This window comes from Cynoglossus semilaevis, chromosome 11, assembly GCF_000523025.1.
Source record: "Cynoglossus semilaevis isolate Cse_v1.0 chromosome 11, Cse_v1.0, whole genome shotgun sequence".
Classification (NCBI taxonomy): Eukaryota; Metazoa; Chordata; class Actinopteri; order Pleuronectiformes; family Cynoglossidae; genus Cynoglossus; species Cynoglossus semilaevis.
Genome location: NC_024317.1, coordinates 2,590,009 through 2,607,796, shown reverse-complemented (window position 1 = coordinate 2,607,796; position 17,788 = coordinate 2,590,009). Strand labels below are relative to the sequence as shown.

The window sequence follows — 17,788 nt, the reverse complement described above, 5'->3', positions numbered from 1 at the left end:
TCATAAAGAAGGGACAAGAAGAAAATGATCAAATTTTGATTTCTATGTGCCTTATTATTGCAAATACAGAACAGTAATAGTTTATAGTATAGTTTATAGTAGTAATAGTACAGTTTCTGCAGCATTGCAAGATTGCAAAACATTTGTTTTGGGTCGCACTTGAAAGCCACTTTCTTGTGATACAGATTTTGGCTTTGAAAATTCTTACCATGACTTGTTGTTTGATGACTAACTCAGCTTTTGTGCAACAGAAGGACAAACGTCCCATTCAGTGTTACCAGACTATGGTCATTTTTTACAGCTATATTTAAAAGCACTACTGAACACAGATCCTGCCCATACACACTGCACTTGTTTCGATGTCTCATGTGACTCTGTCACATGAGACTGTAAACCAATCAAAACACAAGGTAATGCATGTAGCACATTGTGATTCAACCATAATAATAATATAGGTGTTTCTATATGGGTATCCTAGTAGGTATCATGTAGGTCATTACATAGAAGGTAACTGGACTGTTTTGGTTTCTAGAGGACATTTCATCTCGTATTCAAGAGGCTTCTTCCTTCAAACTGACTTTTTGAAAAATTCTAAATTTTATAATTATTTAATTGTGTTAAATAGTTATCTTACGAAACTTTTTATGTCTTGCAACACTAGATCATTTATCCATTTAACATTTTTGTTGATCTGCCGAGTTAGTCGGGTATGTGAGATGCCACCCTTTTTAATTGGGACGTGGCTTTTTATCTCTGACATTTATTTATCAGAGGACCCATTTAGAATTTTTTGCCCCCTCTGTTGGTGGAATTTAGCTATGTCCTTGTGAAGAGGCTCGCCTGTTAGCTCCACTTCTGACCGCAGCGTCTAGGGGCGCAGTGTTGGAGGCAGGAGAGACCCACCCTCCGCTGGGAGCTGGGACGGTCGGCCGCTGCCTGAGTGTCGCTTTGCTGCGGAGGACGTAGTTCACGGAGCGGAAGATGGCGACTATTTGGAGGCTCCAGAGGAACCACCGGAGTTGATACCAGGGAGAGAAAGAGGCACGCTGTAGAACCAAGTGCAGACCACGTCTTAAAAACGGTATTTGTATTTTGTACCATGTTTTGAACAGTGTCGTGGTATCATGGGAGAGGTGTGTTGTAGGAACGGAGCCACCGTTAGCACAGATTATTAGCATTTACAGCGGACTCGCTATGGCCAGCTAGTCTTCTTAGCTTGCCGGGCGTAATTAAATCGTAAGGTTGCCGTGTCATTGACACAGTCGAGTCTATGGAAGCTACGTGTGACATTAGGGGGTGGTTAAAAACAAAAATGCGCCAACTGTGGCATTTTTCACGTTCATGAGCAGCACTAGTGTTTGCTAGCATTAGCCAGTGAACTGGGAATAAATCAGCTAGCGCCGTTAGCCGGTGTTAACGCTTCTTCTCAGAGCACCAGGTGTTCAATGTAGCAACACATTTAGACGCGCATAACAGATACATTAATTTATTTATTTTGTATTTTTTTATTTAAAACATTTCAGTATATTTCCCGGTTGTTGTCTAATGGCGGCCATGGACACTAGCAGTCTCACATCACATTTATTGTGCTCATGTGCAGAGGCCAGCTGTTAAAAAAGGACACCACCCGTTTCTAACAATGGATGTGAACAGTTCAGTCAGCTAACAACAAAATACCCTGTTTTCTAAGGGTTTGTTAACTGCTGAAATTCTACACAGCTTTGCTCAGGAAATAGCCCTAGTCATATGTACATCCCAATGGTTCAACTGAACCATTTGTGTTATTAAGTTGTTGACAAAGGCTATTCGTCCACAAATATTCACGGTGCAGAACCTAAATCTAAAATCGCAACATATTACCACCTTCCACATAACAACTTTTTGCTAGGTTATGGGGGGAAGTAATTTTTGCTTGGTGTTTAATTGATCTGTCATACTTAAATTTGTTGTCCATAAAATGCGGATAATCTCAAATAGTGTTTAAAAAACAAACACCTTCTGCATTGTTTTTTGTTGCTTTTCACAAACCACTGGAATCCACTGTGAAGAGGAGACATGGAAATATTTTTCTTTTAATTAAAAACATACTTAAGACATTTTCTTGCCAACATAAAGTTGGCCAACATTTTCAGCTAGTTATTTCTACACTAATGATGGCTACCAATGACATCTGATGCATCTAAACAGAGATGTTTTAATACCTACAGATGGATAATGTTACCAGGGCCTTTAAAATAAGTTAACCTTGGGAACATTTACACAAACACATTGACAGATGTTTCTCTGTAAAACCATTTGCTATGATTCATAAAAAACTCTTTTATAGTGAATGAAGACTTTATTTGGCTCTACCATGACAGATTATGATTTGATTTATGTCTCAAAACTATAGCTGAATCAGTCTATGTCTAGTGTTAGGTATATCCCCGAGCAACATCATCACCGGTGCATACATCACAAGCTTGTCTCTTTATGTCTCTGCAGACAATAATGTCCCGCTCCCCTGACAATGAGGATGGATGCTTTGTTGCCATGGATACGGAGGAGGACGGTACAGATCCTGCTGGGATAAATGAGGAAGTAGACACAAAGATGGGGTCCTGGCGACAAGACGGGGCCATAGACAGTTGTGCCAAAGGAGCAGGAAGAACAATGATGGAGTTACCAGAGGAAGTTCTAGAATATATTCTGTCATTCCTTTCACCTTACCAGGAACACAAGACTGCCGCACTTGTCTGTAAGCAGTGGTATCGCCTCATTAAAGGTAGGGCTCACATATTTTCTATGTTTACAATGAAACAAGAATGGAGATTTTTATATTTAAATCTTTTTATTGAAATTTTCTTCCTACTTCCCTTGTCACTGCTAGATTACTCTGTTGCACCGTTGTTAACTGTTATACCAATTGCTAGGAATGAGTGGAAATATAAATGAATAAATAAAGTATAACTCAGCTAAATCTACGGGCCAGGACTTTACAGAGTTTGGAATGTTTTTTAGAAATGGACATTTTTAAATCATTTGCCACTGATATTTCATTGTTATAAAACTAAATCAATGTTCACATGCATTTAATCAGCAGACAAGTCAAATGACACAAAGCACAGATGAACACAGTACTTAGAGCCTGACAGTGGGACAACCGTAGAATGACACGAGCAACAGATCTCCTAGATAATATCAAAGACATGATGTAGGCTATCATTGCTCTGACACACTTTTGACCTGACCTCACATGGACAAACATGTGACTCCAGAAACTGTGACCGCTTGTCTTGCAAATATTTATACTGCAAATTAAATGTGTGTTTTGCATAAATCACATCTCTGGTTTAGAATAAAATGGTTAGAATTTGTTCTTTAAAAAAAACTAAGGCTAATATATTTGTCTTAAATCAGTAATCTTCTGTATTAGGAAACTCTTTGTAGATGAGGTAACATGTAACAAAGTAATGTGGAATGTTGTCCGGGATGAAGAAAAGCAGCCACTGCAATGATCTTCTCACTTTAATCTGTCTGTAAAATCAGGTAGAACAAATGTAGAGCATGAGAGGCAGCACTTATTCACAATGTTTAATGCAATTAACCTACGGTTGCAGTGTTATCTGAACTGTCCATGGACTGGTTCTGTGAACTCTACTGCTGTAAATCCAAACGTCCTGTTCTTCTCCTGGGGCTTTCCTGAGTGGAATAGAATGGAAATAATTGGAAATTAGTCTGGCCTATTTGTCTGTCAGGATACGGTTGTCTACAGTTGAAATTTTAACTAGCTGTTAGCAAGTGAGGTAGCAGCTAGGTAAATGTTTAACCGCATCACTGCTCTGTTAAATTTACTACAAGTGTTATTTTAATAGCTTTGCATATGCATTTGAACAACAAATGACAAAATATTAATCCAAAACTTGATCAATTGATCAAATAGGATTTGGCTGTAATAAAAAGTTAGTCATATCTGCACTAAATTCTTACTGCTGTTATAGATTAAAAAAAAAATTTGCTTAATCTTTTGTTTTCTTGTGATATTTATTTATTTTTCAAACCTAGGTGTTGCCTATCAGTGCTATCACGGTTTCCTGAGAGCTGTCCAGGAAGGAAATATCCAGTGGGAAAGTCGCACTTATCCGTATCCAGGAACTCCTATCACTCAACGCTTTTCACACAGTCAGTATATGTTACACAACTACACTGTGATGTCCATACATAAAGACAAACAGTATTTATAAAGACCTTTTTAGATTTTATCATTTATTATGTAAATTAAAATGTCAAGTTGGTCCTTATTCTTGTTGTTTTTATTAGCATATTTCTTTGGTTTTTCATGCACTGAAGAGTCACCTTTTGTTTTGTTTTGTAACACAAACACTAGTCTGCCATTTAGACAGTTTGACAGGAAGAATCACTGACCATTGAACTTTTGATCTTTTGTGGAAAACTGTAGCATATTGTTCCAGAACGTACACACGTGTTTCACCTCTGCGTTACACGTTTGTTACACTGCTCTTATCATTATAAAGCAGGTCTCACAGATCATTATTATCCACCATGACACATGACAGCATAACTATTCTAAGAACGTCTCTTGATCGCAGTCCAAATATTAGCTCAGACAAAGCTCCTGACTCAGCAGATCGGTCACAGAATTAAGTTGAATTTGAGACGTTTGTTTTTTTTTCCACACACGGATATAAAGCTCTAAAATGGTTGCTTCAGTTTGTTGATCTTGTTGTGTTTCAGGTGCATGTTACTATGACTCAAACCAGTCCATGTATGTGTTTGGAGGCTGCACTCAGAGTAGCTGCAATGCTGCCTTTAATGACCTGTGGAGACTTGACCTCAACAGCAAGGAGTGGATTCGCCCTTTAGCCTCAGGTAGGAGTTTGTCTAAGAATCTATAAAAACGGATGAAGACAAAAAATCCAAAACAAAAGCAGGTGTATGGTTAGTCTGTGATATATGTTTAGTTTTGACTCTTCGTTCTTTTTGACTTTTTTCCTCCGTCAGGCTCTTATCCGTCTCCCAAAGCTGGGGCGACTCTGGTGATGCACAAAGATTTGTTAGTTCTCTTTGGTGGCTGGACTCGACCCAGTCCTTATCCACTTCACCAGCCAGAAAGGTTTTTTGATGAAATTCACACATACTCTCCTTCAAAGAATTGGTAAATTCTAATTTTTATTTTATTTTAAAATGCTTTTAAAACGACATGCGTTAACTCCTAACACACTAAAACCTGTTGTTTTTTGTTTTTTTTTTTGTCTCGTCTGCTCTTGTCAGGTGGAACTGTATCGTCACCACACATGGACCCCCACCTATGGCTGGACACTCTTCCTCTGTGATTGGAAATACCATGGTGGTGTTCGGGGGGTCTTTAGGAGCTCGTCAAATGTATGACTCTACTTCTAAAAATAACATACCACTGAGCCAGAATCTGAACCTGCAGTAGTTCATACATTTAGGAGCTGGTATTGAACCTAAAAGTCAAAAGAAAATGTAAAAAAAAAAATGGTTTCACACATCAGTACAACACAACCTCTGTTCTCTTTTACCACATCTCACATGTCACTGGTTAAAATTAGCCAACTAGCTAACCAGGGTTTTAGTTTTTTGGGTTTTTTTTTTAGTAGCTTTTGCAACCATTTTGTTTGTTTTGGTTTACAACCTGTGTGTGACTCTGATTTACTTGAATATCAGCCGTTTCACATGGCAGCACAAAGTCTTTGATTGATTAAAACGAATCTCATGATGTGCAATTTGTGTCTGTTCAGGAGTAATGAAGTCTGGGTCCTTGATCTGGAACAATGGTCCTGGTCCAAACCAGTCATATCTGGTCCATCACCACACCCACGGGGCGGCCAATCACAGGTTGTTGTTTCTCTTTTAATGTAGAAAAGAAAATGTTAGTTTTTGCAGTTATGTTTATATGTTTCTAATTATGAAAGTGTACTTTGTTTTTCAGATTGTCATTGATGATCAAACATTACTCATCTTAGGAGGGTGTGGTGGACCTAATGCGGTACTTTTAAAAAAAATTCTTGGCACTGTTTTATAGAAGTAACTTCAAGTCCCTGATGTAAACAAAGTGTTTCCTTGTGTTAAAGCTCCTGAAAGATGCCTGGCTTCTTCACATGGGTTCACCACCATGGAGGTGGCAGCAGCTCCAGGTGGAGAACGAGGAGCACGGAGCCCCAGAACTCTGGTGTCACCCAGCCTGTCGGGTAAGTGTCAGCCCTCAGTGGCAATTTGTTAACTTTGTTAAATAACGGCACTAACGCGTGTGTGTGTTTCTCTGCCTGCAGGTCGGCCAGTGTGTGGTGGTTTTCTCACAGGCTCCATCTGGGCGTACACCACTCAGCCCAAGTCTTAATTCTCGGCCCTCCCCCATAAGTGCCACACCTGCCCCTCTGGGGCCTGAACCGCCTTCATTACGTTCTCAGTCCCCTGTCCGGAGCGGGGCTGCTGGGGTCGTCCTGGGCGCCGCGGAAGAGGCTCCGTGTGTGAACGGTCGATGGGGGACCTTGAGGCCTCGGCCTTCAGCAAGAGGCGGTGCCAGAGACGGAAGTCCGTCCTCCTCGCAGCAGCCGTCTCCTTTACAAGGCCCTGACAGCCCTCCTCTCCCCCCGCTATTGAACGGCTCCTCCCCTTCACCCCGGACCAGCCCAGCCCAGGCTGCGTCTCCTCCCTCCCGCCCTCACCTGTCTGCCTCCTCTGACTATGGTTGGGAGTCTCCTCCCTCTGCCTCTCACCACCCCGAGTTGCCCAGCACCAACGGCCTACATACACCTCCTGCGGGCTCTGCGAGTACTCCTCCAGGAGCAGTGTCCCCGGCCGCCTTAAGGCGAGGCCTGGAGGCCGTGAAGAACAAATCTTCCTCATCTTTGCCATCTTCATCGTCATCATCATCGTCTTCCTCTCACATCCAGGGGGCTTCTCCTGGAGGAGGAAGCAGCGATAGAGCAGGTCTACCAGGGACCCCTCCCTCATCGTCCTCCAGTCCTCCTCAGCCCGGGGGGACCGATGGACACGCCATCCCACCAATTGCGCGGCGTCTCGGCCATCACCCGCCTCAAAGCCTGAACGTAGGAAAACCTCTGTACCAGTCGCTCAACTGCAAACCCATGCAGATGTACGTGCTGGACGTGTCCCGCGCCAAAACTGCCGGGCTGGTGTCGTGGAGGGTTTACGGAAACGGCAGCCCCGCGGCGGTCACCGGGCCGCCGGAGACCAGCCTCCACACTGTCGTGCAGGGCAGAGGAGAGCTCATTATATTCGGGGGCCTCATGGACAAAAAACAGAATGTGAAGTACTACCCTAAAACCAATGCCTTGTACTTTGTTCGTGCTAAAAGGTAATACGACTCCAGGGCGAGGGTGGAATAAGAGACGTTTGGACCTGTGACCACGGCAGAGCGGAGACAAAAAGGCCTTTTTCCTGTTGAGAAAATAAATGGAGGAAAAACATAATCCAACGACGTTGTTACTTGTCAGAAAAACCCCCGCAGCTTCCTTTCTGCCTACTGCAAGCATCGGTATAACAACATGTAAAAGTTCACTTTGGTTAAACAGTTTCTTGAATGACGGTCCTGTGTACGAACGTGTGTGCGTGTACTTGTGTGCATGAGTGTTTGTAGATGTGCGTGAAGTGGTTGAAGGACTGGACATTTTTGATGCTCACCTGTAAGTGATCACAACCAAACTTAAGAGAAACCAACCAGTTTGAACCGGTTGACGACTACCCTGCTTTTTCTATCACTCTACGAGCCTGCAATGTTTACATTGAAACGGGTGTGAGTGTGTGTGTGTGTGTGCGTGCGTGTGTGTGTGCGTGCGCACATGTGTGCCATGTTTGCACGGTGATGGTTAAAAGTTGTGAAAATGACGTGTCTGTGCGGAGGGTGTTGCTGACCCCTGGTGGTGACATCTGTATTGAGTAATTAAATGGCATGTGGACAAGGTTTGACCTCCGCTCCTCTTAAAACGTTTCTCCTGTGACCACATGAGATTGCAGATCCACCCCCCCTTCACCTCTCCCTCCCCCACCGCCACCCAGATTATAAACAAAAGAACTATTGTGACTTAACACTTCCTCTTCCAAACCACGCAGAGATCATGTCTGATTGTGATCATGTCATCAGACACATTTTACACGTAGAGACCATTGACATAGAACTGTCCACATGTGATACGGTCACTCTGAACGGACGTCACTGCCTGATATATGACGGGGTCAGCAGTTGAGAGTTATGGCACTGTACATTAAACATAGTTAAATAATAAAAGACTCCACGTCTGCTCTGTCACGGCCTGTGTGTTACCGCACGTCTTTGTCCGTGATTCATTTCCTCTGTTGAGCAAATCGTCTGACTGTAATCTTGGAAAGTTTTAAACTTTCTCAAACTAAAACCTGTCATCAGGAAGACTAATAATTTTATTTATTTTTTACACTGACGGAAAGAAAGAAATATTTTTCTTTTTGAAATAATGGAAAAAAATGTAGTTAAAATATTAGTTTATTATCCTAAAATATGCAACTAGTCTGAGCTAATGCAGCGCACTCTAAAATGGGACACGGTAAGTTTAACTTTTAGCCACTTTATTTCACAAATTTTACAATTTTTCTACACAGCGTTCTGTGATCAACATCGTTCTTTCTTTGCAGGACGCAGCAGTCTAACAACAGAAGACAGACGTGGACTACACACACACGCGGTCCAGTCAAATTTACACACCACATCTCTGAAACACACTTAGTCTAATTCATGCAGAGAAGAAACCTCTGCATGGATGGTGCCTTCAGGTACCTGCAGATCATTCACATAGTTAATGATTTACTGTAAACTCATGAAGTTTCAGATTCTTGCACCACATGCCGACTCAGCTCTGCCCTCACACACAGACACAGATTTGACCTTTTTTTTCTGTCTTTTTCTTTTTAAGTTATTCAAGTGGAGATGAAAACAGACCAAGTCTTTCACCTGGTCCAGGTCAAAGTGATGAACTATCGACCATCTTCACTGAGTCCAACGAAGCCTTTGATGTGTCATCCTTTGATTCCTAATAATAATAATTCCATACCCAAACCAGTTCACCTGTTTATTACTAATGTATTTTAAATAGAAATACACAACCAAGGTAGATAGATTTATTTAAATACATAATTTATAATAGATCTTATATAAAATTTATAGCAGGTCAGCCAACATTTTATCTCCTAACATGATTGTCTGTTGTTGAAGTCTGACTTGTGTATTTGATCAGCAGGTGCTGCACTGACACCAGCCCACGGTCTGGCTCTCCTTTAAACTCAAAATATCAAGGATAAAATTATTAAAACTTATTGTTTAATTTCAGAATTTTGTTTAATTTAGATGAGATTATTCTGTGTCTGTATTAAAATTACTTACTACTCGATTTGCATCCACTTTGTTTGTAAGGACAATTGCTGCTGAATCTTTACGATCATCATAAGGACAGCTCTCAATTTTGTCATTCAGGGCCTGCTTTATTGCCCTCTAGTGGTTACTGTGAGACACGGCACTAAAAAGGAATCGCACTTATGCCATTGAAAGTCCTTAATGTTTGTAATTTTTCCACAGTAAATTGAACGTTAACATAATCGGTATCACTTGTACTATTATGTTTTAAAGTAATGTTTTTTTTTTAGTAATAATACAATTAGTACTAATAGTAACAATAATAATAATGTTTGTCCCGTTTTGTCACCCGTCTCTGTCCTCTCTACATTCCGTCACACTTGTCCAACCCCCACCTCTCACCACCGACCTTTAACCGACAGCCCTCCTATCGCAGCAGACCAGGGGCAGTTCGAAGCCCAGCGCCTGATTCGCCCGGAGCAGAGGGGATGTGGTGAGTTGGCAGACAGGGCTGCAAAGGTATTGGCTCTGACCGAGGGCAGTGGGCGGAGACTGTGACAATGAATGTGCTGAGGACACATGTTTACAATGTTAGAGGGAAAGAAGAATGGAAGTGAACAACTGCACTCTGGGAGTTCCTCCGTCCAGTCACCGAACCCTGTGACCCGATCAGAGGCAGGTGAGAGCTGATTTGACTCGGTCCGTGGATGTGAAGCTGCTGCTGGAATGTGTTTGTGTGGAGACTAGTTTGATTGAGTTGAACAGGAAGACGTGGGGAGGTGAAAACACACAGAAATAAAGAAGAGATTTTTCATAGTTTTTTGAATTGATCTGACCCATTATGCTGTTTTGTCAGTAGATAGACTTGGACTTTCTTTATTGTCACTGCACAGAAACAAAAAACAAAGAGTCTGCCCCCTTGTGTCAGCAGTTTAAATGCTAATTTGGTTTTAAAATTAATCTTACAATCACTTGCTCTCAGTTCAAATATTAACTCTGTAATGGAAACTGCAAAGATAAACAAACGTGAATGTTTCTTTCACAGATGAAAATCACCTCAGGAGGACAGGACGGTGGTGCAGTGTCATGTGAGACGTGCCGTACCAAACTCTCACGCTGAGTTATCACACCCGTGATAACATTTGTCAGTTTTTTGTTTTGTTTTTTTACCTGCATGTCCTGCACCGTTCACACTCCCCGTGCTCTTCACGGCCAAACAAGAGGCAGGGGTCAGTTCAAGGACACAGAGCGGAGATCACCCGTCCAGGGATGACCAGTGCTCAGCTGCTGGAAACTTCATCTTCACAGTCGGTGTTTGGTGCTCAGCCTTCCTGCAGAATGGCGTCCACTGTGCCCGCAGTCCCCTCTGGTGTATTCGCACCCTCGCCGTCGTCTCTGCCGATGGTTTGGCCTCCGCTGGATTTTGCCCTGGGTGCGCTGGCTTGCTGCGCTGCTTGCGTCTTCACCAATCCTCTGGAGGTGGTCAAGACTCGTCTGCAGCTCCAGGGAGAGCTGTGTGCCCGGGGCTCTTATCAGAAACACTACCGGGGCGTCCTGCAGGCTCTGTGGGTCGTGGGCCGCACGGACGGGCTGCGGGGCCTGCAGAAGGGCCTCTCAGTGGGGCTGATGTACCAGGGCGTGATGAACGGTGTCAGGCTGGGATCCTACTCCTACTGTGAAGCCCTGGGTATCACCTCCTTCCACGGGGGAAGTCTGCTGTCGGGGGCAGGGGCCGGAGCCCTGGGGGCTTTAATTGCCTCTCCTGCTTACCTGGTGAGTTCACTGTCGCCTCCTGTCATTGTTCTAACTGTCACCAAACTATCCCATATTACTGTAACTTTTTGCCGATATTCGATTTGCCGATATTGTCCAAACACTTCATTTCCGATTCCGATATAAACTGATACTGATTTATGCAGCCGTAAGTCCCCAAAACTGAGGTCAACGTCTCAAGACCCCACAAGTGATTCCAGTATATTTGGCGAAACCCAAGCATTCGGAAAAACCGGTAACGATTCTTACCGATGTTACATAATTAAGCTAATATTGGGCCGACAATATCGGGAGCGTTTTTTTAAAACTACACAGCGAGAGCAGATTTCTACTGCTGTATTTCCAGCAGCATTTTGATAATACCTAAAGTATAATAGACTGATATTTGATATATAAATGTATATCAAAACAATAATAAATATTACCTAATAAAAAATGCTACACGTAACCTTCAGCGTGGTACTGGAAACACACAGCTGAGGTTTGAAGGCGTCTCCGGTGTCAGAGGTCTATTTTTAGTTCACACGAGAGTGTTGGTGAAACAATGTGACATTACATGGGTGTGTACAGTCTACAGACCGCTTCTTGTTGACAGTCTCCCCAGTCTAACAAGCTTCAAATGTCAACACAAAACCAGTGATTCATTCAGACGCCGTTACTTCAGATTAAAATACTGCAATAAATAAATAAATACATTCACAGTCGGTGCAGTTTCTTTTGGGACAGAATGAAATTAAGAAAGTCAAATAGATTTATGTTTCTATGACCTGTCTACAATATCTCTGCACCCCAGTGGGAATCACATAAGTAAAGGTCATCGTAGGTTTTATTTCTTTTTTTCACCCCTGTCCTCCGTGTGTCCACGTTGTTGTTTTCCTCCCTGAGTTGTCGGCCCGTACGGCCGTGGAATCTGACCTTTTATTCCAACGTGGAAAGACTTCACTCTTTGATGACATGTTCATTTATAATTCCGGTCACTAAATATACCCTGCAGCGCTGCCAGAGTATCTGCCGTATCCTGTCTGTGTAGTTTGGCAGCGGACCAGGGTTGAAGTCGTTTTATTGACCTGAAGGCCGCGGTGATTGAAATCTGAACGCGTTTGACTCACAGTGAGGAGTTCTGCCTCCGGTCGCTCTGATTGGCTGAGGTCTGAGTGACTCAGACCTGGTGACGAGGTTGGATCTTTCTGTCTGACTCTTGTCTATTCTATTGTTTTATTCTGTTGTATTTGTATTCCCAGGTAAAGACCCATCTTCAAGCTCAGACTGTGAAGACCATCGCAGTAGGTCACCAGCACAACCATCTGGTAAGAAAGTACGAGACATAAATACAGGTTGTTAAATTATAATTTAAAAGAAACATCCTATTTATTTAGACGCTCCAAATGCAAATAAAGACTATATATTGCCGATATGCCGTTATTGTCCAAACACTTAATTTCCGATCCCCATATCAACCGATACCAATATTTATCTGTACAAACCACTGTATGAATTTGAAATTAATCAAATGAGCTGAAATGCTGCCATCTAGTGATTTTCACTTTAATATACAGCCGTTTTTCCCCAAAACAATTTTTAGGGCACACTTCATTTTGTATGTGACCCCGGCATATTTATCGTGTTTTCATTATCGAAGGATAAACCGATAACGATTCTTACAGATATTACGTTTTGCTAATATCGGGCCGATATTATCGGACGCTGACATTATCGGACATCCGTACTCATAATAATAGATAATGGTAATAGAAAACCACCGTTGACTCTTCATTTTGTACGTTTTTATATTAAAGAAAAATAGAGCGTTCATAAACACCGTCGTACGGAGGATTGTCGTCTCACACCTGTGTCTAACCACATTTTCGTTCTGGCTCGTTCTTATCTTACAGGGAGTCTCCGATGCGTTCGTCACCATCTACAGAAGAGAAGGTTTGATTGGTCTGTGGAGGGGCGTGAACGGGGCCGTGCCTCGAGTCATGGTGGGATCAGCTGCTCAGCTGGCAACCTTCACCTCGGCCAAAGACTGGGTGTCACGTGTCCAGGTTGCTGCGCTTCACAGCTGACATTTACTCTCTGCCTGTAGCTGAACAGTTGCCATCACAACACACACACACACACACACACACACACACACACACACACACAGATATCAAATTTCATTAGCCTGTTTTTTTTTTTTTTTTTTCCGGTTCACATCAGTGGTTCGCTCCAAACCACTGGCTCACGGCCTTGATCGCAGCCATGATGAGTGGAGTCGTGGTGGCGTTTACCATGACGCCCTTTGACGTCATCAGTACCAGGCTGTACAATCAGCCGGTGGATGAGTGTCGTCGGGTGAGCTGAGATAATCTCGTCAAAGCTGATGATGTCATCACTCAACTTTTGACACAAAGACAATCTCACACTCCTGTCTGTTTCTCTTATCTGCCTCCAGGGACGTCTGTACCGTGGCTTTTCAGACTGCATGCTGAAGGTCTGCCAAACCGAGGGTCTCATGGGCTTATATAAAGGCATGGGCCCCGTGTTTCTACGCCTGGCCCCCCACACCGTGCTCAGCATGCTGTTCTGGGACTTGTTGCGGCAGCAGACGGTGAAGGAAAAGCACAGACAACAATGTTCCTGAAACCCTTTTTTTTAAATGATGCTGCTTAAACATACCAAAAAAAAAAAAAAGAAAATCATCAGAGGGAAGCTCGGCCTTTCCTGCCTTAGCCATGTGGTCTGCAGTCCACTCCCAAGCACATGTCTGTCGTGTCAGTGTTTTTGTCCCAGGACGTCTGGACTGATGACGAGGCGGTGGATTCAACAGACCTGTGGATGATCATCGATCGGATCGATCCTTAAATACCTCAAATAATGAAATAGACTGATCTGTGTAGTTCCACCCACGAAGTGCCACCTGTGTGGGTCACAGGAGAATCGTAAATCATTATAGTAATAATAATGTTTTGTTAAACGTCCAGTCTGGCTACTGTAATGTCTCTGCTGTCACAGTCTGATGTTTCTTCAGGGATTCGACCTGTGGGTACGTGAAGCCTTTAACAAAGCAGTTAACAATGATTCTAACAACAATAATAAAAGTTGTTTTTTTTAAATATACAATTCAGTTTGTTTAAATTCACTGAAACTCAAGTCTGTAAAAAAGTTTTAAAAAAATTACAAAAAAAAAGATTTTGTTTTTTTCCTTTTATTTGTTTTCTACTGCATCATGTTTGTAAAAAGACCCCCCCCCCCAGGAGTCTTTTTTATCAGGACATACTGACCCTCACTCAGCAGCCAATCAGACTGACCTTTGGACCACAGTGACCAACAGAAAGAATAGATTGAGAAAATGAAATCTTTCCTGAATGATAACCATTAGCAGTTCAGCACCAACCGTCGTCGTCGTCTTCTTCTTCTTCTTCTTCATGACTGAACAGTTTCTCTGACCGCGGTCAGACTAACTCTGACCACAGTAAGTGTGACATCATCACCATCTTGTGTGTCTGTCATAAAAACAATGCTTTTTCTTCTGACCTGGGTCATGGGATCCTCAGACTCGAACCCTGTCGACTGCATTCTTCGAGGTGAGTTAAACAAACAAGTTTGTGTAAAATTCTCCAAAATCCCAAACTGAACTCCTGTGGATTTTTTTGTTTTCAGGGGTCGTGGGTGCGTGTGCAGTGTCAGTGCTGTGCAGTTTGATGAGAGTTTACTTTATTGTTCAATCAGGCAGGTAAGTGTAAACCCCCCTGTACCCCCCCCCCCCCCCCCCCCCCCAAAAAAAAAACAAAGTCTACATAAAATTAACATCAAAGAGCAGGAGAGTTGAACTTTATTTGACCTTTCACCCTGACTTTCAGTCCTCAGGGCAGCAGATGGAGAACAGAGGTCCAGTTCTGGGCCCTGACCCTCATCTTGTCTGTGGTGGGCTCCAGGGTGTCGTCTCTGCTGGTGCTGGAGTTTTCTCTCAGAGCTGCTTCTGCGTGGACTGTTTCAGGCCTGGTGAGTCGTTCAAACACACACAAAAAAATGAGCAAAAATATCAGGGTTTTTATAAAAATTGGATTTTCAGGAATTTGGAAATCAAAACAAATGTCATTCATTAAAATGTAAAATTCTGAGGTGTGATCCAGTCACTCTGTTGTTTTTAATTTTTCCTTCCACTCCCATGATTCCCGGTTCTCACTGACTGTTTTTCATCACATGACCAAATCACAATGATCCTCCCAGTGTTTGTATCTTTCCTCTGTTTTTTTTTCTTACTGTTACTTCAGTCTGGATTAAGAAACAATTATTTTTCTGCAGTCTGAACATAGTTCTGTTGTTTTTGGCTGACGCTGAGTTCAAGTGAGTTCAGTACATTTTAATGGTCAACCTCAGTTTAATTTTTTAAAAGTTTTACGGTTGTTATTTTATGTTTAAAAAACATAAAATAACAACTCAGTAAGTCAGTAAGCTTGACAAATAAAGCAGGTTTATTATTATATATTTTTGTCCTGTTGAATTTGATTTGGGAAATGATTTTATCTTACAGTGTAACCAGTGTCAATCCTTCGTCTGTGTTTCAGGGTGCGTCCAGCAGAGGGCTCCAACTCCTCCTCATCCAGTGCCAGTTCTCCTTGGGCTGCTGCTTCACCTGTCTTCTGGCTTTCCTCCATCAGGGGGCTCCACACAGCACCCTCAGCCTGTCATTGGCCGCGGCTCTCAGCTGGGCTCTGGCAGGTTCCGTCCACGGACTGTGGAGTCACGCGGCGAAACTGTACCCACTGCACAGCACGCAGCGTTACTGTGGGAAGTGCATGACCCTGCTGACCTCAGGACACTCCGTACTGGCCTCACTGCAGACCGCGCTCGTCTTGGCCTTCGCTGTTGCCAATGTGGCTTCTTTAGCCACAGTTTATGACCACTTTCTGTCCGAGAAGGATGCACTCAGGTTTTGGACTCCGCTCACTCTCTGCTACGCCATGCTGGTGGTCTGCATTCAAGGTGAGGCTCAGTGGTTTGACCTGATCATGTGTCACTGGCAAAAGACCAGAAGTGACCGATCTAGAAGTTTCTCCTGTTCTGCTGTGCAAAAAGTAAATGGTTGTAATAGTTCATTTGTAAAAAATTAAATATATGGTATCAGTAAAGTCAAAACATTACGTCAATAATAGTAACAACTAAACACAAATATTAATATTATTAATTTTAATATAATTTTTTATATTAAACAGTTACATATAGGAAACATTATCAGCATCAGATTTAATATCAGGAAATTAATTAAATTAATTATTTTTGCAGTGAACTTTATAATGAACTTTATATCTTTAAGAAATAGATTTAAGTAAAAAAAATAATAAATGAATGAAATGTTGTTCCATAGTGTAGCAGTTCACGCCTGCTTTACACATCTGCCTTACACACAGAAAGGTCCTGGGTTCGAGCGCCAGAGGAGCCACGTTGTTAATGGCGCCTCCTGTAATATTAATTTATATTTTGAAAGTTGAAAAGCTTGTAGAACAGAGTGAAGGTAAAAAATAAGGTACAATTAAACATTTTATTTTGTCACTCGTTGTTGTTGTTGTTGTTTTGTTGTGTGTAGATAATCAGAACCGTCAGACTCCGGCTGAGGCCCTGGTCCACACTGCTGTCCTGAGACTGGGGGCCGTCTTCGTCCTCATGCTGACGGTGGGAGACTGGTCTGACGTCACACACGTCCTCATCTGCTTCCTGGGAGAAGCTGCCTGTCTGCTGCCCTCTGGTGACCTTTTAGATCTCTTACTCAAGGTCAGTGGAAGAAGAAGAAGAAGAAAATCTTTGATCTGATGTTCAGTCTGAAATTAAAAAATAACTTTTTTCCTTTTTTTTTCGTTTTAGGAAGAAGAAGAAGAAACAACTCTGGAAAAATGTTGTCACAAACAAAGTAAAGTCAAAGACAGTTGATGATGTCACTGAAGTCCGTCCGTCGTCTACCTCCATGAACCCACTGATGTGTTAATAAAAAGAAGATCGTGGATTTTTACTCACAGTGTGAACTGACTGTTTCTGAATCCTGAAAGGGAAATTATTTTTGAAACTTTACTGTGCAAAAAAAAAGATGCCTTGCTAATGAGCGGAGCAGAGCCAGAGTTTGTGTTGGTGCGGGGCTGTAAGAATCTTGAAGAGGAGACCCAGACCTCTGTGTCCACAGACCTTCCAGAATGTTCTGAAGATCCATCCAAATCTGGTTCTGTGTCCAGATCAGGTGGTTCAGTTTTGGGTTGAAGGTTCAAATCCATCCTGACTACATTTTTTTTTTCTCCTTGCAGACCATGTTAATGGAAACCAACAGTCCTCGTCCTCCTGTCTCGTTTACTTCCTGTATGTTTCCCCCCTTTTTCATGTCTGTCCATTGATTGGCTGAACATTAACCAACAGTCAGGATTTTAAAAAAATAATAATTACAGAATGGAATGAAAACATTTGGAAGAAAAAAAGTGGAAGAAGTTTCAAAAGAGGTTCAGTGGGTTTGATGAGTGGGCGGAGCCTGGAGGTCTGAGGATTGTGTCATCAGTGAGCATGCCCCCTTCTGCAGCTGTGACATCACTTCAGCATTCCTTAGCACAGACCAGGAACAACAGACCCTAACCCTAACCCTAACCCTAACCTAACCCTAACCCTAACCCTAACCCGAACCCT

The 17,788-nt window shown here is 42.5% G+C and overlaps 3 protein-coding genes across 4 annotated transcripts; all 3 read left to right on the top strand.

The window, feature by feature from the left end:
- The first annotated feature begins 811 nt into the window (after positions 1–811).
- On the top strand, positions 812–8,312 carry fbxo42 (F-box protein 42). The gene is made up of 10 exons (XM_008319855.3): positions 812–1,081; positions 2,485–2,764; positions 4,045–4,161; positions 4,735–4,869; positions 5,002–5,155; positions 5,272–5,382; positions 5,763–5,859; positions 5,954–6,010; positions 6,096–6,212; positions 6,294–8,312. Exons 2-10 carry the CDS (start codon positions 2,491–2,493, stop codon positions 7,344–7,346), a joined length of 2,115 nt encoding a protein of 704 aa, XP_008318077.1. The 5' UTR covers positions 812–1,081; positions 2,485–2,490; the 3' UTR covers positions 7,347–8,312.
- Positions 8,313–9,777: 1,465 nt separating this feature from the next.
- On the top strand, positions 9,778–14,235 carry slc25a34 (solute carrier family 25 member 34). Of its 2 annotated transcripts, none has more exons than XM_025060332.1 (6): positions 9,778–10,046; positions 10,413–11,140; positions 12,382–12,447; positions 13,033–13,185; positions 13,343–13,477; positions 13,578–14,235. In XM_025060332.1, exons 2-6 carry the CDS (start codon positions 10,637–10,639, stop codon positions 13,764–13,766), a joined length of 1,047 nt encoding a protein of 348 aa, XP_024916100.1. In that variant the 5' UTR covers positions 9,778–10,046; positions 10,413–10,636; the 3' UTR covers positions 13,767–14,235. The 2 variants fall into 2 exon arrangements, with proteins under 2 accessions (XP_024916100.1, XP_024916101.1); XM_025060333.1 differs by having other exon boundaries at positions 9,790–10,146.
- A 129-nt stretch (positions 14,236–14,364) lies between these two features.
- Positions 14,365–17,724, top strand: LOC103385856 (transmembrane protein 82-like). Its single transcript, XM_008319861.3, has 6 exons — positions 14,365–14,709; positions 14,786–14,858; positions 14,986–15,127; positions 15,694–16,111; positions 16,713–16,897; positions 16,988–17,724. Exons 1-6 carry the CDS (start codon positions 14,643–14,645, stop codon positions 17,051–17,053), a joined length of 951 nt encoding a protein of 316 aa, XP_008318083.3. The 5' UTR covers positions 14,365–14,642; the 3' UTR covers positions 17,054–17,724.
- Positions 17,725–17,788: the final 64 nt, after the last annotated feature.